This window comes from Siphateles boraxobius, unplaced genomic scaffold, assembly GCF_051911475.1.
Source record: "Siphateles boraxobius isolate OS27281-9 unplaced genomic scaffold, OSU_SipBor_1 41, whole genome shotgun sequence".
NCBI lineage: Eukaryota > Metazoa > Chordata > Actinopteri > Cypriniformes > Leuciscidae > Siphateles > Siphateles boraxobius.
In genome coordinates, this window is record NW_027509042.1 from 42,332,057 (window position 1) to 42,359,681 (window position 27,625).

The 27,625-nt window shown below is 37.9% G+C and overlaps 2 protein-coding genes across 6 annotated transcripts in view; one reads left to right on the forward strand and one right to left on the reverse strand.

The window, feature by feature from the left end:
• On the forward strand, window positions 1–17,558 carry slc25a12 (solute carrier family 25 member 12). Of its 2 annotated transcripts, none has more exons than XM_077199781.1 (18): window positions 1–76; window positions 883–936; window positions 2,808–2,953; window positions 5,137–5,252; window positions 5,684–5,823; window positions 8,409–8,555; window positions 8,629–8,767; window positions 8,873–8,966; window positions 9,336–9,420; window positions 9,695–9,779; window positions 11,926–12,084; window positions 12,208–12,260; window positions 12,351–12,431; window positions 12,928–13,068; window positions 13,223–13,361; window positions 15,316–15,474; window positions 15,598–15,688; window positions 16,664–17,558. In XM_077199781.1, the coding sequence occupies exons 1-18, from the start codon at window positions 65–67 to the stop codon at window positions 16,869–16,871; spliced, it is 2,049 nt and encodes a 682-aa protein (XP_077055896.1). In that variant the 5' UTR covers window positions 1–64; the 3' UTR covers window positions 16,872–17,558. The 2 variants fall into 2 exon arrangements, with proteins under 2 accessions (XP_077055896.1, XP_077055897.1); XM_077199782.1 differs by having other exon boundaries at window positions 38–299.
• dync1i2b (dynein, cytoplasmic 1, intermediate chain 2b) overlaps window positions 17,554–27,625 on the reverse strand; it is a 23,178-nt gene continuing 13,106 nt past the window's right edge. For all 4 annotated transcript variants that reach the window (XM_077199786.1, XM_077199784.1, XM_077199785.1 and 1 more), the window contains 8 exons: window positions 27,436–27,561; window positions 26,566–26,712; window positions 25,972–26,085; window positions 25,054–25,187; window positions 24,827–24,971; window positions 22,156–22,296; window positions 21,961–22,086; window positions 17,554–20,810 (listed from right to left, as the gene is read on the reverse strand). In XM_077199786.1, the coding sequence (XP_077055901.1) occupies window positions 20,697–20,810; window positions 21,961–22,086; window positions 22,156–22,296; window positions 24,827–24,971; window positions 25,054–25,187; window positions 25,972–26,085; window positions 26,566–26,712; window positions 27,436–27,561 (1,047 nt within the window). In that variant the 3' untranslated portion in view covers window positions 17,554–20,696. The remainder of the gene's footprint in view (window positions 20,811–21,960; window positions 22,087–22,155; window positions 22,297–24,826; window positions 24,972–25,053; window positions 25,188–25,971; window positions 26,086–26,565; window positions 26,713–27,435; window positions 27,562–27,625) is intronic.

Here is a 27,625-nt window from a genome sequence, read left to right on the forward strand (position 1 = left end):
TCTCGCGCGCACTCAGTCATCGGCCACGCGCCTGCGCGACCCACACGTGACGTCAGACAGCAGCATGGCGGCCAAGGTGACTCCAGCGACACTGTATTTGACTGAAAATTTATGTTTCTCATTTTTATCTGACGACTCTTAATTGCAGTTGGTGTTTATGAGCGGGAGCAAAACTAATAGATGTAGAAATGAGATCGGTAGAGAGAGTGATTAAACGTTTTTAACGGACCGGCTCGAGCATCACTGAGCTTATCACTAACGTTACGCTCGGGCTGAGACTTTGACTGAATTGAGTATCTGTGAGGATCATAAAACCATAAAAAATATCTGAAATCTGTGTTAAATCGTATTAATCAGCTCTCTAACAGCCTTTTGTGTTGTTAGAGATGAGCTTTTGTTTGTAAAGTGAAGTCAGGCGTGTAAGGATCATGCCGTGTGGGCGAAATTGTGCTCATTTTATTCTTCAGGGACTCAATGGCTTCATGTGTGTCTGTGTTGATGAATTAGTGGGTGGTTTATTTTTGGTTAATTTGTGCTTTTTAAAAACTTAATTTATTTTTGCATATAGTCTGTGCAATGTTTGTGAGCCAGAAAGTCTCAATAATATTGAATGTGCCCTTAAACCGCGTAGAGTATATGGTATTTAACGGTACGTGAGGATTTGGGAGTAAATGTAGTTTTGACAGTTTTCTTAATATAACCCTCTCATCCTGGGAATGAAACTAACGAGTTTTGTCATAGACACAGCTAGATCTGTTTGGTTGAAACATACCATACATTTTCACTAGTTAGGGTAGGGCTGCTGTGACTATAATTATGGGTAAAAGCTCTTTAGTTTACGTTCCATGCCCTTTAACCTTATAATTATTTTGTGGTTCACAGGTGCAGTCAACCAAAAGGGCCGACCCTAACGAGCTGAAGGTCATCTTTCTAAAGGTAAGATTAAGCAGTAGAAATCCTTCCTTATTTTGGTCTAATACCAGGTAATGGTGGTTTGTTTCTTCCTTTATACTGTTTTAAATTAAGTCCATTGAGCAGCTTTGCACCGGCTGTGCAACCTTAGATGCAAAAGTCGATAGTGTCATGACTTTGGTCTGTCATTTAATCTTTATTTCCTTAGTCACGCTGCATTTTGTAACTGCCGTGGTGTTGTCGGTAACTTTAGGATGCTTAAGATGTCAGGTTCACTTCAACGTGCACATCATTGTCAATTGGAGCCGTCTCCTTTTTCCCAAAGCAATACAGAGAGAGAATTTCATGCTTGGAAATGTCTAGACGCCTGTGTGTGATTGTGGGTAAACAGCTCGTGTGTGTGTGCATTCTTCATTTTCAGACATGGATATTAGGGAAACACAATCTATCTCTGTCTTTAATGTCCTCCAGGGCTTTAATGTTTGTGTATGGATTTGCCATCACTTCTGCCGTTGAGATCTTGTGTGTCTGTCAGCCGAGAGTAGTTGTTTCTTGGGCCGCTTTGGTGTCTGGTAACAGTAACTTGTGTGCGATGTGGCTCTATTAATAGGACTCAAGCGTGTAAGATGGATATTTTAAAGGAAGACATGAATGTCAGGGCAATAGATGGATGAGTGAAGAATGTCTTGATAAGGTCAGAGGGCATCTCCCGTCAACATTATGTCCAGATTATTTTTCTCAAAACTGGAAAATACACAACTTGCTTGGCTAATGAATATTATGTCACCTTTGCCTAGTTGTCTTAGTTGAGGGATGTTGGTACTTGATAAACAAGATTTATTTGCTGGCTTGTTGCCAAAACAGTGGCCAGTGTTATTTTACAGGCCTGACAATTGTTTGTTTTTTTTCCTTAACCCTGGGGGAATGCATAATAATACTCTTAAAATATAGTTATAATGGTTGTTAAAGGGATACTCCACTTTTTTTGGAAATAGGCTAATTTTACAACTCCCCCAGAGTTAAACTGTTGAGTTTTACCGTTTTTGAATCCATTCAGCCGATCTCCGGTTCTAGCGGTACCACTTTTAGCATAGCTTAGCATACATCATTGAAGTGGACAAGACCATTAGCATTTCTCAAAAAAAATGACCAAAGAGTTTCGATATTTTTCCTATTTAACACTTGACTCTTCTGTAGTTACATCGTGCACTAAGACCGACGGAAAATGTAAAGTTGCGATTTTCTAGGCTGATATGGCTAGGAACTATACTCTCATTCCTGCGTAATAATCAAGAAACTTTACTGTCGTACCATGAGTGCAGCAGGCGCAATGATATGACGCAGCGCCTGAAAATAGTCCCCAGCTCGTCATATCATTACGCCTGTTGCACTCATGGTACGGCAGTAAAGTTTCTTGATTATTACGCAGGAATGAGAGTATAGTTCCTAGCCATATCAGCCTAGAAAATCACAACTTTACATTTTCCGTCGGTCTTAGTGCACGATGCAACTACAGAAGAGCGAAGTTTTAAATAGGAAAAATATCGAAACTCTTTGGTCATTTTTTTTTTTGAGAAATGCTAATGGTCTTGTCCAATTCAATGATGTATGCTAAGCTATGCTAAAAGTGGTACCGCCAGAACCGGAGATCGGCTGAATGGATTCAAAAACGGTAAAACTCAACAGTTTAACTCTGGGGGAGTTGTAAAATGAGCCTATTTCCAAAAAAAGTGGAGTATCCCTTTAAGCCCTGTTTTATGTATTGGTACATGACATTGATTTTTGAACCATGTTTTTGAGGTTCAAAAAATAGCATCACACATGTTTAATCATGCTTCATATCTAACACAAATGCTGTAATTGTGTGTTTTTTTTTATTTTTATTTTTCCCTCAGTATGCCAGTGTGGTGGAGAAGGATGGAGAGCGGTACATGACACCCACTGATTTTGTGCAGAGGTATTTGGGCCTCCACACGCAGCTCCACTACAACCCTAAAACTGTGCAGCTGCTCGCCGGAGTGGCGGACACCACAAAAGATGGGTGAGACGAACATCATATTTTCTGTTTCTGTACTTATTCTGTGTTCTAATTATTGATGGTTTGATATGAAGCTTGAACCAGATCAGCTCAAATTTAGAAGTTCACCCACTTTTGCATTATTTTCTGCTGTAGCAGAGAGATGCGTATGGGATAATTTTGAAAATGTATTGCACATACACTACTGTTAAAAAGTTTGGGGTCGTTAGATTTTAAAAAATGTTTTTGAAAGATCAAGGATGCATTTATTTGATAAAAATACAGTAAATAAATGTTGAAATGAGTACATTTTGAAATAGTACAATTTAAAAGAACTATTTTCTATTTTAATATATTTTAAAATGTAATTTATTCCTGTGGTCAAAGCTGAATTTTCAGCATCATTACTCCAGTATTCAGTCACAAAATCATTCAGAAATCATTCTACTATGCTGATTTACTGCTCAAGTAATATTTCTGATTATTGTTATTTTAAATACTTGTGCTTCTTAGAAAGTTCAAAAGAACAGCATTTTTTAAATAGAATTTTAGGAACATTATAATAAATGCCTTGATCAATTGAATGTGTCCTTGCTGAATAAAAGTGTTAATTTCTTTGAAAATAAAAGCACTTTTGAATGGTAGTGTTCATGGCATAATTTAGAAAATTATGTTTTGTGCATAATATTATGTAGTTGCAAGCGATCCAACTAATGTTGAGTTAGGGCTGCTCGATTATGGAAAAAATCATAATCACGATTATTTTGGTCAGTATTGAAATCACGATTATGTAACACGATTATTTTACATGACTTTGGGAACGTGTTGTATTTATTAAAAGACACCTTTCAACAACTCTTAAAAAAAATCTAAATGTGAACATTTATTGTACTTTTTGAACTATTAAACAGACCTGCAAACTCACAAGTGGTGAAAAAGGTGACATGTTTACAAATTAATTTGTTGTAGGGGGTCACCAGGGCGTTTTTTGCCTTTATAAAGGACAATTTATTAAACCTTACTAAATATATGTGTTATGTCAAATTCTTACATTTGATCAAATTCAGTTGTAATAAAAAGGGCTGGTATCCATTCAATTAATTTACACTGCAAAATTACAACTGTAAAAATATTATGAGATTAAAACAAATAATAAAATAAAAAATAAAATCAATGATACCTTTAAACAATAGGTGGCGACAAGTGACCGTCTTAATAAATGAATCATTGAGTCATTCATTAAAACGATTCGTTCAAAATAATGAATCATTCAGTAACAAAACACAGCGCTTATTGATGCTTTTCTTTTGTAACTATTTTCGTCGGTGAAATAGAACAAAACCAGTCAATATTGCGTCTAAAATGTAAGTTACTACATATAAACTAGGCTACTTGTTTATGAAACTATAAATTCAATGTAACATTTGCAATCGTGAAATAGAACAGCCCTTAGTCGTGTTATGTTACTTAACTACATATGCTAAAAAAAACTCAACATTTCTACCTCAGAATGTTTCTTCTGTGCGTTTTTGTGTGAGCTGTTAGGCTCATTTGTTTTTGATTTCTCCACTAATGTCTCTCTCACAAATAGACAGGCAGCGCAGCTTCCAGAAACTATCCATTACCGATCTCTGTTTACACTGACTGTATAAGATCAAAACCATCACGCGTTTCGATCGGTCGGGCAAGTAAAACTCTTTTACTTGAAACTTAAAAATCCCCTTTTCCCGGACAAGCAGACAAGTGTTGATGTCGCTCCCTGTGTTCATTCTCGATTTGTTTCGTGCTGTAAAGCGGAACAGATGATCAGGTCATGTGTGCTCGCGCTGCCGTTCGCTTGAACTGAGGCGCTACAGTGATCGAGCAGAGATCTGCGACAGCTCGAGATACGTCTATGGTCTCACTCCAGTCTATATTAAATTAGCCAATTGTTATTGTGAAGTTTATTGTGCTTGCAGTTTATGACTGTATAGGCTGAGAGAGTTTATGGCTTCGGGAGAGGCGGATATGCGCGTGCGCGAGTCATTCAGAACACAGGACAAAATAATCGTTTTTAGTCGATTGTACTATTTTGGAGATCGTTGGGAGCCAAAATCGAAATTGAAATCGAAATTCGATTAATTGCACAGCCCTATGTTGAGTTTAATAAAATTAAAAATTGAGCTTGTGCATGTCCTAATGTATGATTCTTCTGACATTTCATTCAGGTTGATCTCATACCAAGAGTTTCTGGCCTTTGAGTCAGTGCTGTGTGTGCCTGATGCCCTCTTCATCGTGGCCTTCCAGCTGTTTGACAAGACGGGCACTGGAGATGTGTCCTTCGGTGAGAACAGTATTGACTGAATATAAATGTTTAGTCTTATTTCTTCTGTACACTGTATTTGTGTGTACTATGCATTTTACATGCTCCATTAAAATCAAAACAGTCAAGTATTTGTGTGGTGATGGCGTTTCCCATGTAGGTCGTTCCTGTTAATTCACTTATGATGTTTCACTTAATGCTGCCTATGTAGACAACAAGGCAGCTCAAAATGTTTTTGAACAGAGCCGTAGTGATTTATTCCCCTTTACAAAATCAGCTGATCATAATATAGTTATGCATGAAAAACAAGCAGCTTAACCTTGAACACACAGTCCTTTATTCACACACACACATTCATATGTTCAGCAAAGCTATACAACGCTGTCAGTAATGCTGTAACGTCTAGTATGGACTGTGGGAGTGTAAATCTGTCCATGTCCGTGTGTTTACAGAGAATGTGCGTGATATCTTCAGCCAGACGACCGTGCACCACCACATCCCCTTCAACTGGGACTGTGAGTTCATCCGCTTGCATTTCGGCAACAACAGAAACAAACGCCTCAGCTACCTGGAGTTCACCCAATTCCTGCAGGTACTACGCCAAACATTTATACATAAGAATAAGAATCTTTAATGTCATTGTATGCCCACAGTAGTACACATCAATGAAATTAGCAGTTAAAATGAGTTAGCAGTTCTAAACAAGAGGCATAAAACAATAAGTAATCATAAATGACTAGTAGAATACAATAAACAATACAAAAATAATTTACACAGTATAAACAGTAGTGCAACCACAGTATAGGGTTATTGTAAAGTGAGGTAGTGCAAGAGTACTTTAAACAACAACACCCGTATTACGGGTATGTGCATGATTGTAAACAGTTCATAGTAAAACAGTATATAATGACGGTAAACAGTACAAACTTTAATGAAGCAGCACTATAATATCACTGTTATGTGCCATAATATGTATGTAAAAAGGATGCATTAACAGATACACAGCTTTTTAGTTACATTCTTATCCGGGAGGGGCGAACAGGTCAATGCTTAAAATCCAAATCTTGACCTTTTGGTCTTTGGCAGTTAGGTCTGGGACGGTATGGATTTTTTCTAACCGTGGTTGAAAAGCAAGAAATTCCCGCGGGATAGCGGTAAACCGCTTTTACCTGTTAAGCTGCAACACCACTTTTGAAAAATCCCCAGAAATGGCATACCCAAACTAAAACAGATACAGTTCATGAACCCTTTGTACTAAAAGCACAAATATGATCTCATTTGAAAGCTGACACCTGGTAGTTTATTGTATATGTCGAATTAATTATTGTCATAATGAAAAAAATTGTTATAAATAGGTTCAAAGTTTTGTAAAGTTATTAGAAATTTATTTTTATGAAATATCTTCATAAAAATAATATTGAAGTTGGCATTGTATCAATCTATGAATGCACTGCAGCTGAAGCCACATGTCTGACCATGTTATATTTAAAATCTGAAGATGACAAGTCTAAAACTCTGTATTTAGTTAAATGTTTTTCAAGATTATGTCATTTGACTTTATTTTGATTAGACTCTAAAATGCAAACTGATGTTTATTGTCATGTTCTAAGCATCTATTCAGTCTATTGTCTCCTTTGTTTTGTGGTGCAAACGAGCCCCATTCAGTCTCAGTCTCCCCTGCACACATTCACAACTCTCCGGCCTGTTTATGGCTCTAAATGTTTTTCTTTTGTCTGCATTATAATTACTAACGACTGGCTATTCACACTGTTTCAATCCCTAATTTCTTTTTTCAAAGTTGAGCAACGGTTAACAGAATGAGAGCGGCTGACGCTCATAATACATATTACAGGTATCGACTCATTTTTTGATTACATAACTCCTGACACAAATTAAGACATAACTGTCACTATACGTTTCTCATAATACAATAGTGGTCAAATACTGAAATGTAAGTCTTATATCTTTTTAATGATGTATAGTTTGTCAAGGTAATAACTTTAAATCTGATAGTAACTTTGAACTATTTAAACAAACAAAAAACGCTTCAGTGCGCCGGCTCTCTGACAACGGTTAACAGGTTAAATACCTCCACCCCCCTTTCTTTAAATTGAATTTCGTTTTGTATAAATTGTATCTTAATTTTAATCCCGGTTTCATCAACCAATTGCCTGGAATTAATAAATAAAAAGCAAATATAGCAGACATAATCCGGACGTGGAGGCGCCGGTGCGATCTCTTGCATTGCTCGTGAACTTGAGCTTGTCTCATAAATGAACCGAAACTCAGTGTATAGGCTACGTGCCTCACAGACATGAGAAATAAATAGAAAGCTTGAAATGTCTACTTTTAAACAAAATTCAAAACGAAATGATTAAATTGTAGGCTACAGTAGCCTAGTCAGGTAAGGTCAGGTTTGCCGATGCGTTTTATTTAGGCTATTTATTTAATTTTGTGCCTGTGCGCTGATTGGAAATCTGGGGACACAACATAGCCAATAGGCTATACAAGGGACTTTAGCCTTTAAAATATCTTTGCTGCATTGGATCAGTCTCCTTTCTAGCACAGCCGAGAGCTTTCTAGACTCACGGCAGCAGTGCCTTGCATCGCCATAAACCTTAAAACAATCAGCGAATGGCGGGCGGATGCAGTTTTGAAAATTGGTCAAAAAACGTTGGTGCGGACGGATGATGAGTTTTGTGATGCGGTTGCGGATGAAATAATAGCCCAATATTATGTGTCATGGAAAATTGCGCTCCCCAACTCCATCTTTTAATAAGTTTTGTTTAGAAAACCTTGAATCCATTTAAGACATAATGTCATTGGACATAATCCATGTCATTAGAATCAATGAATCAATGTCATTAGACACAACGTTGCACACGTGCAGGCCAATGTTTGTTTTTTTTGCGGTGATGACTGTGACGAGCTCAGACCCGTGGTCGGCGTCACATGACCACAGTATTGCGGTAACCGTCCCAGCCCTATTGGCAGTGGCTAATTTAGTCAAAAAATTATGTTTTGTTGTTGTTTTTTGACAAATGATGTAAGCGGGTGGCAGGGGTTGGTTCGCTCAGGGCGCCATACTAGCTATAACCATCACTGGTCTTAGGCAAATTTTAAGGTCATCCCTCACCCAAAATGTAATTTCTGATTTCTGTTCTTGCGTTTTCATAGGAGCTTCAGCTGGAGCATGCAAGACAGGCGTTCGCGCAGAAAGACAAGGACAAGAGTGGCATCATTTCATCCTTGGATTTCAGTGACATCATGTCCACCATCAGACACCACATGCTCACACCTTTTGTGGAGGAAAACCTTGTGTCTGTAAGTGTGCAGCTCTCTTTTGCATCTGCTGAGATGGAGTTTGTTGTAAAAGGTTTAAATGTGTGTCTCCTAGGCTGCAGGGGGCGGCACCTCTCACATGGTGAGCTTCTCCTATTTCAATGCCTTCAACTCTCTCCTGAACAACATGGAACTGATCCGTAAAATCTACAGCACTCTCGCTGGAACTCGCAAGGATACGCTTGTCACTAAAGGTGCGTGCTGTCCATAATAATCTCAATTTCTGTTTATCTGCACATGACATAAGTGTTTAATTTTGCTAAATTGTCTAACATTTTCTTTCCTCTCTCCATCTGTAGAGGAGTTTGTTCATGTTGCAAATAAGTTCGGTCAGATTACCCCTATGGAAGTCGACATCCTGTTCCAGCTCTCAGGGCTGCACTCCCAAACAGGGTACTTTCTTTTTTAGTTCATCCATCATGATAATAAGCAGTATTATCAGCTAATCAGGTGTTCTGCAAGACCCCCCTTTCTATTAAACATCTCTTATTGGACTGTTCTTCTACTAACTCTCATTAGTGTGTTAGTAGACTGTTAGGGTTCAGGTTTGTAGAGTAAGTTGATATGTAGTTGCATCTCATCGAAATAGTGTTAGCAGATATTATGCCGACAGTCTACTAATTCTCTAGTTGACATGTACTTGCAAAATTACTTATAGTTAGTAGAATGTCTAAAATGGATTATCGAAATAAAGTTACAGAAATCTCTACTGCCTACCTACCTATCATCTGATCAGGTGTTTATGTATGTTATGATGTGTAGACGATTAAACCTGGCTGATATCGAGCGGATAGCGCCACTGGAGGAAGGCGCTCTGCCATATAATCTGGCTGAGGTGCAAAGACAGGTGAGTTTATCTGTGTAGACGATCAGATAAGAGTCTATTAGGGTTCATTTAAATGTGTGTGTATATATATTACTGTGAGAAAATTGTTATCAGTGAGATTGCCTTGGCAAACACTGCTAATTATGGCACAAAACACCTTTTTACACCTCTCACTTTCTTCAGAAAATGTAAAAACCTGGTTTAAATTTATTATTCACGCTGCTTTCATATATCTAAACAGACAAGATGGTGCATTCAACCTGATCGCTCACATGCTGTTTTTCTCTGTGTGCAGCATTCGCAGGGGGATGTGTCTCGGTCTGTGTGGCTGCAGGCAGCAGAGTCCGCGTACAGGTTTAGTTTGGGCTCTATCGCTGGAGGTAAGATCTTACACCACGAATTGGATTGAGGGCATTTTTCCCTACTTATGACATAAGAAGGTGGTTGTAGGATGTTAATCAGTCACTCTTTTACTTCACATCAAAGCAATAAACCATGCTTTGCTACTTTCAATTACTAGGTGGTATTAGGAGGAGGGGCATTTTATGGCCAAAAATTTGGATATATGCCAGCCACTGTACAAGAGAACTTTTTTTTGCCCATTTTCCTAGAAAAGTTGAAATGTACTTTTAAAATTTACAGTACAAGTTAATTGTCCAGGTTTATGTGTATGTTACCATAATACAGCTTATATAAGTGGACTAAAAACCACTGAAGTCCAATTTCATTTTTTGTTTTTTTAAGAGTTGTGTTTTAAACTCAGTTAGATGTTTTGGTCACTTTGGATTAGGGTCCAATTCTAACTATTAACTACAACGTTTGCCTCAATAAACTCCTAATTACTGCTAATTAATAGTTAGTAAGTTAGTTGTTAAGTTTAGGTATTGGGTGGATTAAGGGATGTAGAATATGGTTGTAAGGCCATCTAATTTGATCCAATGGCGGTGCTCGATTAGAGGTGAAGGTCTCACGCGTGTTCCGTCTCTTCCCATGGCAAAGGGATTTTTAATTAAATGCAATACATTTTATCTTATGTATTAACTCGGTTCATCTGACTCCATAAAATGAAAAGGTTTTTCAATGATATCTGTGCATCATTAAATATACGTTAATGTTTGACTATTCCTTTTAACTCCAATGAAAATAAAGTCAAAGTCTGCTGGAATAATCAAATATAACAATTTATTATGTCAGGTAGATGTATTATTACAATTCCATAATCAATTGAAAGATAATCAATGCAAACCATCAAATGTTCTAGAACAAAGAAGAAAACCCTTTACCCGACACTGTGTGGCTACGTGAGCTGAGAGTCGCGAGACCCTCAACCACACGGGCTAATCTGAATACAGAAAACAGCCCTGAGCTCTCGTTGCATTTTCCTTATATAGCCAGACATTATTTGATATGTAAAACTTGAGTTTAGTGGAAATTTACTGTATTCCCCCACCATTACTGGGGGTAGAAGTTGACCATCTGCTAAGAATAGTGGAAATTAGCATTCATGAATTTACACCTTTGGGAGTGCCTAGAGACCACATTCCTTTGTGTGCCAGTTATTTCTAAACTCTTAAAAACCTTATTACCTTTTGTTTTACTACTTTGGGAATGAGACATTATGTTCCAGTCACCTTGAGACCTTTAAAATGCTACTAAACAATCCTTAAAGATAATCACATTCATTAAAACCATATATATTCTTGTGTGAGTTTTTAGTGTTACTGACTGAGAGAGAGAGAAAATGTAGATAATGTGCTCAGAGGAAGGGGGGTGTGGGGTGTGTGTGTGTGTGTGAGATGTTCAAATGTTAATGTGCAAGCAAGGTCCTTTGTCTTATAGACCTGTGGTGAGGTTGATTCCATCAACCAGTTCTTCCAGTCTTACATGGTCATGCAGAATAAGGCATTAATATGTGTTTTATAAGTACTAATAAACAGCCTAGTAATATGCATGCTAATAAGCAACTGGTTGATAGCGAGAATTGGACCCTAAACTAAAGTGTTACGGATGATTTTTTTAATTAATACTTTTATTCAGCAAGGATGCATTAAATTGATCAAAAGTGACAGTAAAGACATTTATAATGTTTATAAGATTTCTATTTCAAATAAATGCCCTTCTATTCATCAAAGAATACAAAGAAAAAATGTATCAGCTTGCATAAAAATATGAAGCAGCACAACTGTTTTCAACATTGATAATAATCATAAATGTTTGAGTAATGATGCTGAAAATTCAGCTTTGATCACAGGATTAAATTACAATTTAAAATAGTCAAATTGAAATAACTGTTTTTTTTTGTTTCTTAACAAAAACATGCATCCTTAGTGAGCATAAGAAACTTCTTTAAAACAAAATCTTACCGACAGCAAATGTTTGAATGATAATGCATCTCCTTTTATTTCAAAAGGTCAAGAAAACAGTTTTTCATGTCTCTTCAAATGCACAGATTTTGCTGGTTTAAATGGATAGTATGGATAGAAAATATGTGTTTGTACGCACTTTAACATGTGTGTTTGTTTATAGCCACTGGTGCCACAGCTGTGTACCCCATAGACCTGGTCAAGACCCGCATGCAGAACCAGCGCTCCACTGGCTCCTTCGTAGGAGAGCTCATGTACAAGAACAGCTTCGACTGCGCCAAGAAAGTCCTGCGATACGAGGGATTATTTGGCTTTTATAGAGGTTGGATTTGCGACATGTTGACATCCCTGCTTCAGAAACCCATTTAAAGTGCCTGCAGGTTAATTAACACTGATCTCGCTTTGTTTGTCCTACTCTTCTTCTGTTTGTGTGTTTCCCCTACAGGTCTTGTTCCCCAGCTCATCGGAGTGGCTCCAGAGAAAGCCATCAAGCTCACTGTGAGTCTCATTAAACTGTCTGTAGAAAGTCGTTTCTGTGCCGCTGATGCTAAAGCCGATTACATGAGTTTCTGTGTGTCTGTCTTCCAGGTGAATGACTTTGTGAGAGACAAATTTACCACAAAAGATGATACAATACCTTTGGTTGCTGAGATTCTCGCCGGTGGATGTGTGAGTAACACAGAACTGTTGAACTGATGCCAGCCGAAATTAGCCCCGCCCACAACATTTGAGTTTGGGAAGTTCGCTCTGGACTTGATCCGTTGTAAAGCAAGTATGCCCGAACCAAAGCTGTTCGGACCAATCAAATTGTCAGGGCGGGGTTTGTAAGATGATGGACAGATGATCAACCGTAACGTAATTATCCACATCACCAAAGAGTGCTTGGGTTGAATTAGTTTTCAACAAAGAAGAATGGCTCCCGCTGGATAATTTAAATATGTAGGTTCAGCCATCGTGTCTGTTATAGAAGATGTAGACAGCGCGTTCATTTTAAAAGAGGAACAATTGAGTGCAGAGGCATTTTCTTTCCTGGTTCGGTTGAAACACGCCCCATAATCACAGCCCAATGGAGCCGTATCAGACTCGCATCCTGACCAGAATCTGAGTATGACGATGTCAGGCTAATGTTGTACTTCATTGGCTGAACGATCTCTCTGTCTATCAGGCTGGCGGCTCGCAGGTGATCTTCACCAACCCTCTGGAAATCGTTAAGATTCGTCTGCAGGTTGCCGGTGAGATCACCACAGGCCCCAGAGTGAGCGCGCTCAATGTGGTGCGAGACCTCGGCTTCTTTGGCCTCTACAAGGTGGGATATCCGACGCGTCTGTCTTTAAGACTTTGAATCCAAGCAAAGTTGACTTTGTAGCTTCTCACTGCTTGCATTCAGACTACAGTTGAATATGGCTGCTATGCCTTAGCGTAAACTATAACGCATAAATGTTACTGGTTTTCCTCCACAGGGTGCCAAGGCTTGTTTCCTGCGTGATATCCCCTTCTCTGCCATCTATTTCCCGGTCTATGCTCATACGAAGACGCAGCTGACCGATGAGGACGGGAGACTGGGCCCTCTGCAGCTGCTGACCGCTGGTGCCATCGCAGGTCAGAACATGACTTCTGCTTTGTGATGCTGGCCCAGTTCAATTTCAGTTAAGGACTGGTTGCACCCTTACAATAACATTTCTAATATATTTGATTTTTTTTTTTAATTAATAAGGAATTTTTCAATTTTCATGAAATTAAAATTAACCTTATCTATTATTTATTAAATTCATGTTATTTGTTTTATTGTAAAATGATTCATCCGTTTCTTTTTTTTAAAAACTTTTTTTTACTTTTTAACAAACCCCCCCCCCCCCCCCAATTGCTTTCTGTTTTCATATTTTCCATATTTCAATTAATTTCCTATGGCAATCATATTGTACTGAAAAGTTCACGTATGCTTATTGTTTTAAAACCATTTAGTGTTTTTTTAATGTTCAAGTGACACAAGTCAAGTTTCGTAACATTCAGATGTAGTAAAACAAAAAAACCATCTAACAGTACCAGAGGCTAGTGATGGGATTTATGGCTCTTTGAGGGGATCCGGATCTTGGCGATCCGTTCCTTACAAAGAGCCGTTCAAAAGAACGGCTCTTTTGGCTCTTTTTAAATATTTAATCAGTTTTAAGAAGCCAGCTTAAGGGCATCTCAGTTTATCCTGGAAATAATCACTGGGAGGAATGATGAGGTGAGATTTGTAGTCAAATAATTTAAACTCAGATATCACACACCAATATCTGAGTTTGAATTTTTCTGAAATATAGATTATTACCTCATTTGTCATGTGTGGACTATATACCATAGGGTTGCACAACATCCCTCTGTTTAGAAAGTGACATCACTATTTTGGATTCACCTTTAGTACAAAGTGTGTGTATGTGTAAAGCTATGTTGACTTATGTTATTCATACAATACCTACTCACAAATAAACATAAAAAACAAAGCCGGCTGCAATGAATTTCTGTGCAAATCAGCTTTTACTACAAACAGTAACACTTCCACACAAGAACATTGTTATCACACAAGAACATTTTGATTAAAAAAAACGGCTCTTTTGGCTCTTTTTAAATATTTAGTCAGTTTTAAGAAGCCAGCTTGACGGCAGCGCGCACAACTCCGCTCCTACCCAATGACAAAGGCACGTAGGTTTTTTTTTCCATTGGAGTACTCACGTAAAGGATGGGCGCGCATGCACAACTACTATCATCATGCTGTTAGGCAGTAGTACCCCTGCGCTGGGTGCGCCCCTTCCCCTATAACTGAGGAGCTAATTTGTGTGCATCTGTGTGAAACACGCATAGGAAAAAAAGAACGACAGAAAGAACGGCTCCCCTCCAGCCGCGACTCGGCTCCCATCGTTCATGTTTATGAGCCGTTCAAAAGAATCGGTTCGTTCACGAACGTCACAACTCTACCAGAGGCATATTCTACCATTATATTAACCATTTATATATATATATATATATATATATATATATATTTATTTTAAAAGAACATTCACTATTTTTATTGCATGTTATTGGTCTTATTATAAACGATTCATCCGTGTACGTATTTCATCCTTTTACATTTTTTTCAAAACTCAATTTTCCGTGATATGACTTCTCACTGCCAATGTAAGCAGGACTTCTCCAATCATTTATTCTGCTTTAACCCCGCCTCTGCATCTCATATTCATCTTCCTGCAAATTTGAGTGAACAGAATCCAAACTAAAACATAAAAAAAAAAAAGTATGGCAGGAACTTTGTCCACTATGTAACAATACAGAAGAAAACATCTTCCACTACTTGCGTTTCATAACTTTAACGCCTACATATTAATATCACAGCGTTGCGTTTCAAGAGATGGTGGCAATGAAATAATGACTACGATAGTCTGACGTAGTGAACAAGACTTTCACTGTGGCGTTAAAGTTTTCAGACAAAATGAAACCGCATCCGACCAGATGTCCTGCTTTAAGTTCAGATGTTCTATCTTGTATTAATAGATGTGTGAATGATTTTAATTGACAGGTGTACCCGCTGCTTCACTTGTCACCCCTGCTGATGTCATCAAAACACGACTGCAGGTGGCTGCCCGCGCGGGTCAGACCACTTATTCTGGAGTGATCGACTGCTTCAGGAAGATCTTACATGAGGAAGGCTTCCGAGCACTATGGAAGGGAGCTGGAGGTACACACACACACACACACACACACACACACACACACACACACACACACACACACACACGTCACAGATTTCACTACAGTCTCGTCCATATTCACTCACAGTCCTCTCTCTGTCTTCTCGTAGCTCGCGTGTTCCGTTCATCTCCTCAGTTCGGTGTGACCCTGGTGACCTACGAACTCCTTCAGCGATGGTTGTACGTTGACTTCGGAGGACAGTAAGTGTTTATCATGTTAAACACACTTTTTACTGCCTGAAAATGGAAATATTAAGTTATGCATTTCACCAGAGGATTCACACAGCATGAAGACATCATGCTTAATCCGATAGCTGATGTACGCACACTTTCAGTTTAATTCTGTATGAATGTGCCTAATGTTGATTAAATGAATAATGTTGACTAGTTGATTAACATGGAGGACAGGGTTTTGTTTTTGCACTTTTGGTCAAGCATTTTATTCAGTGACTAAAGCCCTATTCAGACGGGATAAGAGATCTCAGTAAAACTAGCAGAAGTGGAGGGGTAACTCGATTTACGCCCTGTTGTCATGTGCGTTTACATGTGCGTAAACACATATAACCTATATATATATATATATATGCAGTTAGATCCGGTCGAATGAATATATTAAATTCAGATTGGATTATGTTGGTAATAGGCTCTTACCTAACGCTAAAAGAAGTTTAGTGCCTCTAACAAGTGCTTTCGACCTTCTTTATGATCTGAATGGTATTCATAAATTGTCCCACCACCTAGAACACAAGTGAATGCTTCAAGCGCCTCCATACTTGAAAAATCATGGAAAACTACTTTTAAACAGGAAATGACCAAATATTTACGCACGTATTTACAGCGGGTCTATTCGCACGGTATTAGTATTACCTGAGGTCATTTTTACAGACATTTTTACTGAAGGTAAAAGTCACCGTAATCTTTACTGACATTGTCCGTAATGATCAGTGAGATGTCACATTCGACAGGACTAAAATCACTGAGAAGCTCTGGTTATACTTACTTCACCCCACCTCTCCATGCTAAACTAATCCCGTCCGAATAGGGCTTAAGTTTAGTGGCAGTTAGCAAACGCCTGAAATCGATTACGGAGCCTTTATCTGGAAAAACATTGCATTTTGAGTTTCTTTGCATTAAAAGCATCTGATAAAGCAAAATCTTCTTTTCTTCCCCTTCCAGTCGCCCTGCTGGTTCTGAACCAACGCCCAAATCCCGGATCTCTGAGCTTCCTCCTGTCAGTTCTGAGCATGTCGGTGGTTACCGCCTGGCAGCCGCCACCTTTGCTGGGGTGGAGAACAAGTTCGGACTGCACCTGCCCAAGTTCAAATCCTCCGGGGTCACGACCGTTCACTCCGAAACGCCAAAGGAAAAAGCTGGCGCATCATAGTCAAGCCCCGCCCACCATGGCATTGTCCTCCAATGGCTGCATGCCTCCCTCCCATTTGCCTACATTTTTCCACACTTTATTTTCTCGCTCATTTCTCTGTTTTTAGGTGGGGGACATGGGAAATTATACTCATTTTCAGAGTCTTGTTGCTGTAACCCATAACAGTGCCTCAGTTTTGATGAAGAACACTGGTTAGAGGTCATAGTGTGTTTGCTAAAGCACAGGGTAGAAGTTTGACTGAACAAGACCTAATGCAACACATACAGTGAATTATCCATCAAGGGCCCTAGAGAAGTTCATCAGCCGCTGGCTAATAGTGAAACGACTGAGCTGAAGAGCTTTTCATGAAACACTCCTAAAACGAAAACCATAACACGATGGTGTTTGGGACGCACATTCGCTGCTTTTGAGTTTTAGTCTCATGATTTCTGATGTATTGTTGTGACTGAAGCATGCTGTAGTGCTTTTCATTTGCTCATTCGGCTTTGCGTAGCTTTTGCACATGTACTGTATATACATGTACATCTCATGCACAGAGACGTCTCTCTCTGCGTCACACTGACTTGATGTACAGAGCTTTCAAAACTTGTGATCAAGGAAATCATGGTCGATTTGAAAAGTAGAAAATAATTTAAATGCATTTAATTCTTGTATTTTATGGAAATAAATCAACATGGTTCAATTTTATTTCTAGTTTGTGAAGGTTTTATTGGGTTTATTACAGCAAGTTACAAAAGAGGTTGGACAAAGTGAATTAGTGAAATTGTTGCAAGATCAAACACACATGCAAGAGGACAGATCCGGTAAATCAGGGTTTCTATTCATGATTACTGGATTCTTCAAAAAAAAAATAAAGTAATTATAGAAATTGCATGTACAAAGTGCAATTTCTAGCTATGGAAATACGATTATGTGATATAATTGATTATTTGACGTGACAGTGATCATTGTGCGCTTGAAAGTCCATTTATATTTCCATTCAAATAAGGGAATTTTAAGCAAATATACACGGCCCAGCTAAAAAGAGTTGCTGTGTGGATTTAAATAGTCCAATGCATAAGAGTCTATGATTGGATCATTATTGCAGTGATTATTATGTTTCTAGCATGTTAGTGTTTGGCAACAGTGCTAACTCTTATTGATGGAGTGTGTAGCTTTTCATTTCTTAAACAACCATGTAGGAAGAAACATCATGTCCATATTTCAGGATGACTATTTCAAGATTCATCAGGATCAAACTGGAAGAATATTTGGGAGGAAACATGAATCATTTTCACACATGAATTGATGCTCCTCTGAAACTCATTGAAAGTCTTTGGGATGTGCTGGAGGAGACTTTACAGAGTGCTGGACTCTTGCATCGGCATTATAAGATCTTGAGCAAATATTGATGCACATCTTGATGGAAATAAATGTTGTAGTTGTTATTTCCGTCAAGCACTGCATTGTCATCCTGGAATATGGCCATAAAGTGTCTTCCTATATCTTTGCTTAAGAAATGAAAAGCTACACACTCCATCAGTTAGGGTTAAAATAACTCTTGCCAAACACTAACATGCTAGAAACATATTCACTGCAACAATGATCCAATCATAGACTCTTAAGCATTTGACTATTTAAATCCGAACAGGTTTTTTTTTTTTGGCCAGGCAGTGTATAAATGCCTTGAAACATAAAATGCATTTTAGGCATTTCAAATGCATATTTCAAGTTCATTGTGAATAAACTGGGTATTAACAAAACTCTCCAGTTGTTTTCATGATTTTCAGATTTTCATGACCCCCAGAATAGTATTTTGTATGAATATCTGAACATACAAAATATGAAAAGAAAGAGCAGAGCCTCTGCTGTTAAACAAACATTTGAATAACATTTGAATATGGGTAAGTTTCATTAAAGCAACATTTTGAACAAAAAGCTGAGAAAATAAATTTTTTTCAAAGACTACGCCTGGATCAGATTCAGAACGATGATTAAAACATAGATGGTGTAGATCGAGTCCAACAACACCCACAAAGCTTGTACAGTCATGTACCTCTTTGGGTTCGACATTTTATTCAGTAAAGTTATGCAGTTTTAAATATATATGCTGTTAAATGATTGGGTTAGCTTACATGTGCATAAGCAGAGCTTATATCGCTTGTTTCGAAACTGAGATTCTGTGCACAAACAGTCAAAACATGGGTTGCCGGAGCCGGAAAAACTCGACAATGGCAGGGAAAGAGTTAATCGCCAGCCAAAAGCTCATAATCATGAAATCCAAAGCTACAGAAATTTCCAAGATTTTAGTTACACAAATTTTCGGGACCAAGATCAATTTTAAAATTCCCTGATTTGTCTGTGCTTTCCATGACTGTGGGAATCCTGATGAATGTAATTAGACGGCAGATACAGAGGTAAATATCTAGAGCTTCCTTCATTTCACGAGTCATAGAACAGAAAAACTACACAATGGAAACAGAATAGCTTTGGTTCAGAATGTGTCTAGATTAAGGCAGGTTTGATTTTCTGGGCTGGTTCGGGGGGGGTTTGTACAGTTTCATTTTAGATGCTCTGAACTCTTTAATTGGCCTTTTCACTTCAATTCACATCCTTTAAAAACAGTCTAAATTGCCCATGTTTTTTTCTAACAGCAAGATTTTAAGATAAACGTTTATGTGAAGGTAAAAGGGAAGCTCTTTTCAGGTCTTGTGAATTACACTAATTAGTGTTGCTTATACAATGTCAAGAAAAATACATAAATTAGATAAATACTACAAAAAAACCCATAGAAAATGAAAAAAAAAATTATATATTTAAAATTTCTGTAAGAGCACTCACGCCATGAGCTGGGCGGTCGCGAATTTGAAACTACAAATAAAACGTTAAATAGCAGATTAAAATGGTATAAAAAAAACTAAATATAACAGGATGCAGATGTGGACAAGCCGGTTATTAATTACTTGGCTTAAAATATATTAGTAAAATAAATGGCAAAATAATAATACTGTATATTAATCTAAATATTTGCCCACGGGAAGTTTTAAGTTTAGACCAACAGGTTTTGAAATGCTAATCAAGGAACCACAGCCCCTTTAAAACTGACAAAACACTGAGGATTTTTTACACTTTTTGCAAAGGCAAAAAAAGTTTTTCAGTCATAAGTGCCAGGATGAACAAGCACCAGAAGGAAATAATGCTGTGTGATGGAAGATTGTGGATAGGTGTGTGTTCATGTGTGTTCTAACGTTCGCTTTAAGGCATTCAGAATACACGAGATACATGTTGGAAAGTGTGTGCGATTTGAGTTATAACAAACGTACATGTTCAGTCTTTATGAGCTAAAAACAAAACGCATTTGTTAAAAAGCTATAAATATTCCAATAATGTGAAAGTTTGTCGAGAAAGGAATGTTAAAAATATTCCACCTCTTAAAAACCCATTTCTGCACTTCCTCTAGGTTACGTCAGTGTCTTAAATTGTTATAAAGACGCTGCACAATAGTTTGCATATTCGTAGTGTTAATGCTGCTGTACAGCAATGAATCATCCTTTTCCTCCAAATCAGCCTCTAATATGATAAATATATAAAAACATTATAATTCAAACCTGATAAGATCTACGTCAACCAACTTAACCATCCCATCCCACTACGAATATTACTCCAAAATTTTTAGCAACACTAAGTGCTTAATGTGTTAAAAGCAAAGTCTTGCTTTCTGAAATAATCCACTTAGAATTAAAAAGCCCTAGATTGTCATCCAGTAACACTAAAATAACTTCAGAGAGGGTGGAGATATGCAAATGCAGGGGAACCGTCATTGGTCAGCAGGGGTTGCCGTGGTGATCATGCAGCCAATCGTTGAGCAGCCAGTTCCTCCACATCCTCCCGGTTCTCGTTGATCTCTGCGAGCGTGCGCACAAACCGAGTCCACTCGTCCTGCCGGGGCACTGCAATTTGCTGCAGACAAAAAAAACACCAGATGAACCTTATCGAAGCTTGTTTCCGCTAGGAAATAAAAAAAAAATTAAAAGTAATTGCATCTTTTTTATCTCACAATTCTGACTTTTGCCCTCTCAGAATTTGCCATTTTTTTTACAATCCCACAACTATTAGAAAAAATTCAGAATTACGATATATATGAAGTAAAAATCTGAGAAATAAAGTCACAAATGCAAGAAATAAAGTCAGAATTGCAAGAAATTCTCAGCTCAGAAAGTCAGCTGACCATTTCATCTCACAATCCTGATTTTTTAACTCGCAATTTTATCCCACAATTATGTGAACAAAGTCAGATTTGCAAGAATAAACTTGCAATTAATTTTTTTCTCTCAATTACTAGTTTATATCTTGCAATTCTGATGTTTTTCCAAGATATAAACTCACAATTCTGAGAAAAAAAAAGTCATCTGGCAATTCAGACTTTTTTCTCGCAATTGAGTTTGTATCTCGCAATTATAACTTTTGGTTACACTTTATTTTAAAGTGTCATTGTTACAGTGTAAGTATATATTTAAGTACTGAGTAATATTAAGCAACAACTGTACATGTACTTACTATAGGGTTAGGGTAGGATTAGGATTTGGTTGAGAATTAATTGCATGTAATTATGCATAATTTACTGTTATTACTATGGTAAGTACATGTAACATATGTAACAAGGACACTTTAAAATAAAGTGTTACCTAACTTTTTTTTCTCAGAATTGTGAGATATAAACTTGCAATTGTGGGGGGAAAAAGTCAGCTGACAAAACTTACCAGGCACTCAGCATTTTCACTGGAAAAACTGCCATATTATAGATATTTTTTATAACTCATAATTTGGCAGCAGGTATATTAGGCTGCTGTCACTTTAAGACCTGATGCACAGATCCATTATCCTGTTACACATGCGTTTTTTCTCTCAAATGTTTACATACACTAAAAATATAACAGAGTATGGAGTATTCACGTAAATACAGTCAATTTAATTTATATTTATATATAAAAAAGCCAGAATTATGAGATAAAAGTCGAAAAAAACGTTTTAATTCCGTGGTGGATACAAGCTTCCATAAAAACTACAGTATCTTTGACAATTGAAAGTGTTTCAGTACTGTCGTCCTCACCTCTCCAACATCGTAAATGTGCACCTGTCCCTCGGAGTCGCCGACGGCCACCTCTCGCCCCGAGTGAGCCCAGCGCACACGGTTCAGCGCAGGGTTTCCTTCCACCGTTACACTTGCCGTGGGGACCTGAGGCAGCACATCATCATTCAAAACTTGTGGATCTGTTCATATTAGATTTCTATGAGATATGTGTACCTCAGTTTCATTGTTAAGGTTCCACAGGTCCAAACGTCCGACCCCGTCCACACAAGCGAACAGAGCCGGGTGTGTGGGTGACCACATGACATCATACACGTAGTCGGAGTTGTCCTCGAAAGAGTACAAAGGCTTATTGTTCTGTCAGGAGAGACACACAGACCACTGTTGCTACTGTTCACTAAAACAAAAACTACTAAAAAATATTATAATAGAAATTAAAACACTGAAATAAACTAAGTTGAAGGACTAAAATTACAAAAACTGAAATAAAAATGAATCAAAGCTTGTTGATTTATCAGGACAGACTCAAACAGAGCAGCATCAGCCAGCTTTCCATCCAAGGATATCGATAAAGCTGATCGATAAAGAAATGCCATTTATCAATCAAAGTTCTCAAGTGTTGACACAATCTTTTTTTGTTGAACTTAAAATAAGCTTAGTTGAAGTAAAAAACAAAATGACAAAAAAAAATCTTTTTAAATTAAAAAGAACAAATTAAAGCTTATTATTCTGTCAGGAGAGACACGAACAGACCAGCGTTGTTACTGTAAACTAAAGCTATTAAAAATAATGTCATTAAAGGTGGGATAAGTAGTTTTTTAAAAACACTTTTGAAAACTGTGTCAGAACGACTACCAAAACACACTTGTAACCAATCAGCAGTAAGAGGGGTGTCTACTAATGATGGGGAAGAGCACACATTAGCTGAACAATTACAGAAAGAGAGAGATGGCAGATAAAAAACAAAAGAGGAAAATGTCTGCTGAACTTAAAATTATACGATCAGGCAAGAGGTAGAACTCGTGTTAAGCTTCCTAGCGCTGAAGAGGACTCAAGGAGCGGGATGGCCTAACATCAGACCGCGAGTTTGCTTTATTTCTTCTCGATAGGTGAGGAACATCGTTTAACTTTGTTTCACAGAACTAATATATGCTGGCCATTGCTTGAATATGCTTGTGTCATCATTGCTTGTTTTTTCATTTGCGATATTATTGTCGTTCGATTAAGCTATGAAAAAGACGGGTTTAAACCTCCTCCACTGTGCGTTTCAAGCGTCTGTAAAGCCCGGCTGGATCGGCCCAAAGAAGGATTTCGATCAGCGGGTGAAGGTCTCTGCGCGTTACCGTCTTTCCACTTTCAAGCCAGAAACCTAATTTCAAATGTAAACATGAGTTCACGGTGGGAATTCACATTAATCTCCGTGCCAGACTTACTGGAGGCAGAAGTTGATTTACATGGAGCCATTTGCTAACAATGGGAATTTGAATTAAGAGCATGAGACCATTTGCCTGGAGACCCACCCTCCTGTGTATGTGAATTATTTCTAAACTCTTAAATACCTTGTTACATTTTGGTTTACTTCTTTGAGAATGAGACCTTTGTACCAGTCGTGCTGAGACATTTCAAATGATATCAAGCATGTGTGATACTGTATGATAATTATTCTTGGGTGAATTTCAGATGATCTCAGCATGAGGGAGAAGGAGTGGGGGAGAGTGAAAGAGATGTACAGTATATTAGGATTGCGTCTCGAATGGTGCACAAGAGAGAAATTCAAATGTTAATTTGCCCTCTCTTCCAGTTTTTCCAGTCTTACACGTCGGCTTCCAAAGTGTGTCTGAAAAGTAAGATGATATACTCCTCCTAATCTTTGTTTCCTTTGGTTCTTCATTTAGTGATCGATATAACCCCCTAATCTTGTACAAGTTGTAATATGTTCGTTACTATGACTGTCATGCGCTTGCTATCGAGTTGATTATGATAACTTAGTGTTTTTAGGATGGGTGTTGTCTTCCATGTGAAACGGAGCTGAACCACACACATTACTACTAAGCAAATTTGACATGGGTTACCATAGTAACACATTGCTTTCACTTATTGATGACATCATACCCTCAGCAGATTCCGCCATAGTCGTTGCCTGGGTTACGGTCACGTACGTAAGTGATAATATAGTTGTAATATATTCTTTACTATGACTCTCGTGCTTGTGCTATCGAATTGATCATGATAACTTAGTGGGTGTTGAGCGTCGTCTTCCAGGTGAAACGGAGCTAAACCATTGACGCGTTAAAACACACATTACTCCTAAAGCACATTCGACATGGATTACCATAGTAACAGCAGATTCCGCCATCGTCGTTGCCTGGGTTACGGTCGCGTTTGTAAGTGTGGGGTGGAGCTATCAAATTAGGGGTGAGATCATTTTGGGGTGGGGGCGTGTTTGTTTTGGTGATTTCAAATATCAACATTGGCCAAAAATGTTTTTCAAAAACTACTGATCCCACCTTTAATTTAAATAAAGACGAAATTGAATCAAATATAAAATCAAGATGAAAACTTAAAAACCTTAAATGAAAATAACAAACCAAAATAGAATAAGATGACTAAATAACTAATTAAAAAATAACTAAAATGTATAAAACTCAAATAAAAATGCTAATAGAATCAAGCCAAACAGATTTTTTTTTAAAAAAAAGTAAAAATGACAAAAGCACATAACAAAATTATGAAAATAAAACTAATACTAACTAACAATAAAAAAAATTACTATAATAATATATAAACTAGAATGTACATTTCCTGAAGATAATGTGAGTGGTGCTTGCAGAGGCACTGCAGTAGTGTAGATGTAGTGTTTACACTAGAACAGTAGTGTGCTTATCACCTTGGTGCTCCAGAGTTTGACGGTCCAGTCAAAAGAGGAAGTGATGAACAGGTGAGAGAAGTCAACCGGTCCTGCCGCCGTGTGGCAGTCGAGCCCTGTGATTGGTCCATGATGACCCTCAAACATCTCACTGATGCCCGCTTTACTACAACACACACACACCAACAGAAATCAAAGACTTGTGCAGATGTGAAACTGACACAAACAGTCCTGGCTCACACTCTTACCTGCCATGTCTACAGGCGGTGTAGATGGACCCATCCTCACTGCCCACAACAAAGTTATTGACATCACCCAGAGGAAATGACATGGAGGTCACGGCAACTGACTTGGACTGTTTGAACATGAGCTCTAGACTGTCCTACACACACACACACACACACACACACACACACACACACACACACACACACACACACACACACACACAGCAGGTGTGAGTTTGACTCTTGTGTAACTGGATTAAAGAGAACAAATGGTGCCGTTTCAAACCCTAAAAGTTTCCTACTAAGACTTTTTTGTTGATGTATTCATAGAGTTTTTATATTAATGTTCTATGCAGATGCTTTTATTCAAAGTGACTTACATTGCATTCAAATACATGTTTTACCAGTTTATGCATTCCCTGAGAAAAAAGTTTAGGGTCGGTAAGATTTTTTGCTCACCGCGGCTGCATTTATTTGATCAAAGACACAGTACAAACAGCAATTTTGTGAAAAATTATTACAATTTAAAATAACTGCTTTCTTTGTGAATATATAGTAAAATGTAATTTATTCCTGTGATGCAAATCTGAATTTCCAGTATCATTACTCCAGTCTTCAGTGTCACATGATCCTTCAGAAATCATTCTAATATGCTGATTTACTGCTAATTTTTTGTGAAAGCTGTGATTTTTTTTCAGGACTCTTTGATGAATAGAAAGTTTAAAAGAACATAATTTATTTTATACATTTTATAACATGATATATGTCTTTTGACAAATGTAATGTGTCCTTGCTGAATAGAAGTGTCAATATCTTAACAAAAACAAATATTACTGAGCCCTTGAAGGGCAGTGTATGTAGATGGCACGTGTGTGTGTGTGTGTGTGTGTGTGTGTGTGTGTGTGTGTGTGTGTGTGTGTGTGTGTGTGTGTGTGTCACCTGTGGTGTAGACAGCATGTCCAGACTCCAGGAGCACATCTTCCCATCCGTGGAGATGCTGATGAGATTGTGAGCGTTCTGAGTCCCCACCACATTCACACAGTACACCGGGTGCTGGAGAGAGAAAGAAAGAGAGAGAGAGAGAGAGGGAGGAGAGAGAGAGAGAGGGAGGAGAGAGAGAGAGAGAGAGAGAGGGAGGAGAGAGAGAGAGAGGGAGGAGAGAGAGAGAGAGAGAGAGAGAGAGAGAGAGGGAGGAGAGAGAGAGAGAGGGAGGAGAGAGAGAGAGAGAGAGAGAGAGAGAGAGAGAGAGAGAGAGAGGGAGGAGAGAGAGAGAGAGGGAGGAGAGAGAGAGAGAGAGAGAGAGAGAGAGAGAGAGAGAGAGAGGGAGGAGAGAGAGAGAGAGAGAGAGAGAGAGAGAGAGAGAGAGAGAGAGAGAGAGAGAGGAGAGAGAGAGAGAGAGAGAGAGAGAGAGAGAGAGAGAGAGAGAGAGAGAGAGAGAGAGAGAGGAGAGAGAGAGAGATCAGTGATGTAAATGACACACCAGAACAGTGTGGATGAAGATGATGCATTGCAGGGGTGTGTGTGCCTGTGTACCGTGTGAGCTGAGGCTGAGAGCGGCGTCCTCTGCACAGGCGTGCGTTTGTTACTCCGGTTGTCCCACAGGACGATCTGACCCGAGTACGTGCCTCCAACCACCAGATTAGGATGAAACTGTGCAAACGCTGCTGACATCACTGCAGACTGAACAAACACACAAATTATATTCCATGAGCCGCGTGACCTTTGAACCTCAACATAATAATATATTATTATATAAAATTATGTAATATATAATATTTAATAAAATAAAATGACTAAATAATTGTTGTTGTTAACAATACATTTAGTTCATTATGTACTTTGACATTTTGAGCAGGTTTAAACCTTCATATTATAACCTTTATTATGTGTGATTTGTTTATGCACGTATGTATTTATTTAAACTAATTTTAATAATCCACCCATTCATTCATTCTCTAAAATTATGAAATGAAACTAAAAAATAATTAATTAAAATAATTTTGTATTTTATTATTTATTATTTTTATGTAATTATTTATTTTAATAAAAAATATTTTGTTTTTCAATCTCAAACTTTTTTCTGTTGAATTCACAATCTTCTTAATTTCCATGAGATAAATAATTTGTGATCTTAAGACAAATAATAAAATTAGGTTACACTTTATTTTAAGATGTCCTTGTTACAGTGTAATTATACACTCAAGTACTGAGTAATAATAATTAACTACATGTAACTACTACTATAGGGTTAAAGGTTAGTTGCATGTAATTACGGATAATTTAATGTTATTACTATAGTAACTACATGTAACATGTGTAACGAGGACACTGTAATATAAAGTGTTAGCCAAAATAATTATTAAAGAAATTTGAATGCATAGAGATATGCATTGAGATGGTCACCTGGCAGTGGAAGACATATTCCGGTGTGGTTTTCTTATATTTCATGTTCCAGACGAGAGCCACGCCGTCTGGCTCATGTGGCGCATCCTCATTACTACAATATGATGCCAACAGCAGCTCAGGGTACTGATGGGAACGAGAAAACAGGAACAGTGAGGGGAACTACACTGAAAAGGTCGTATTTAATTAA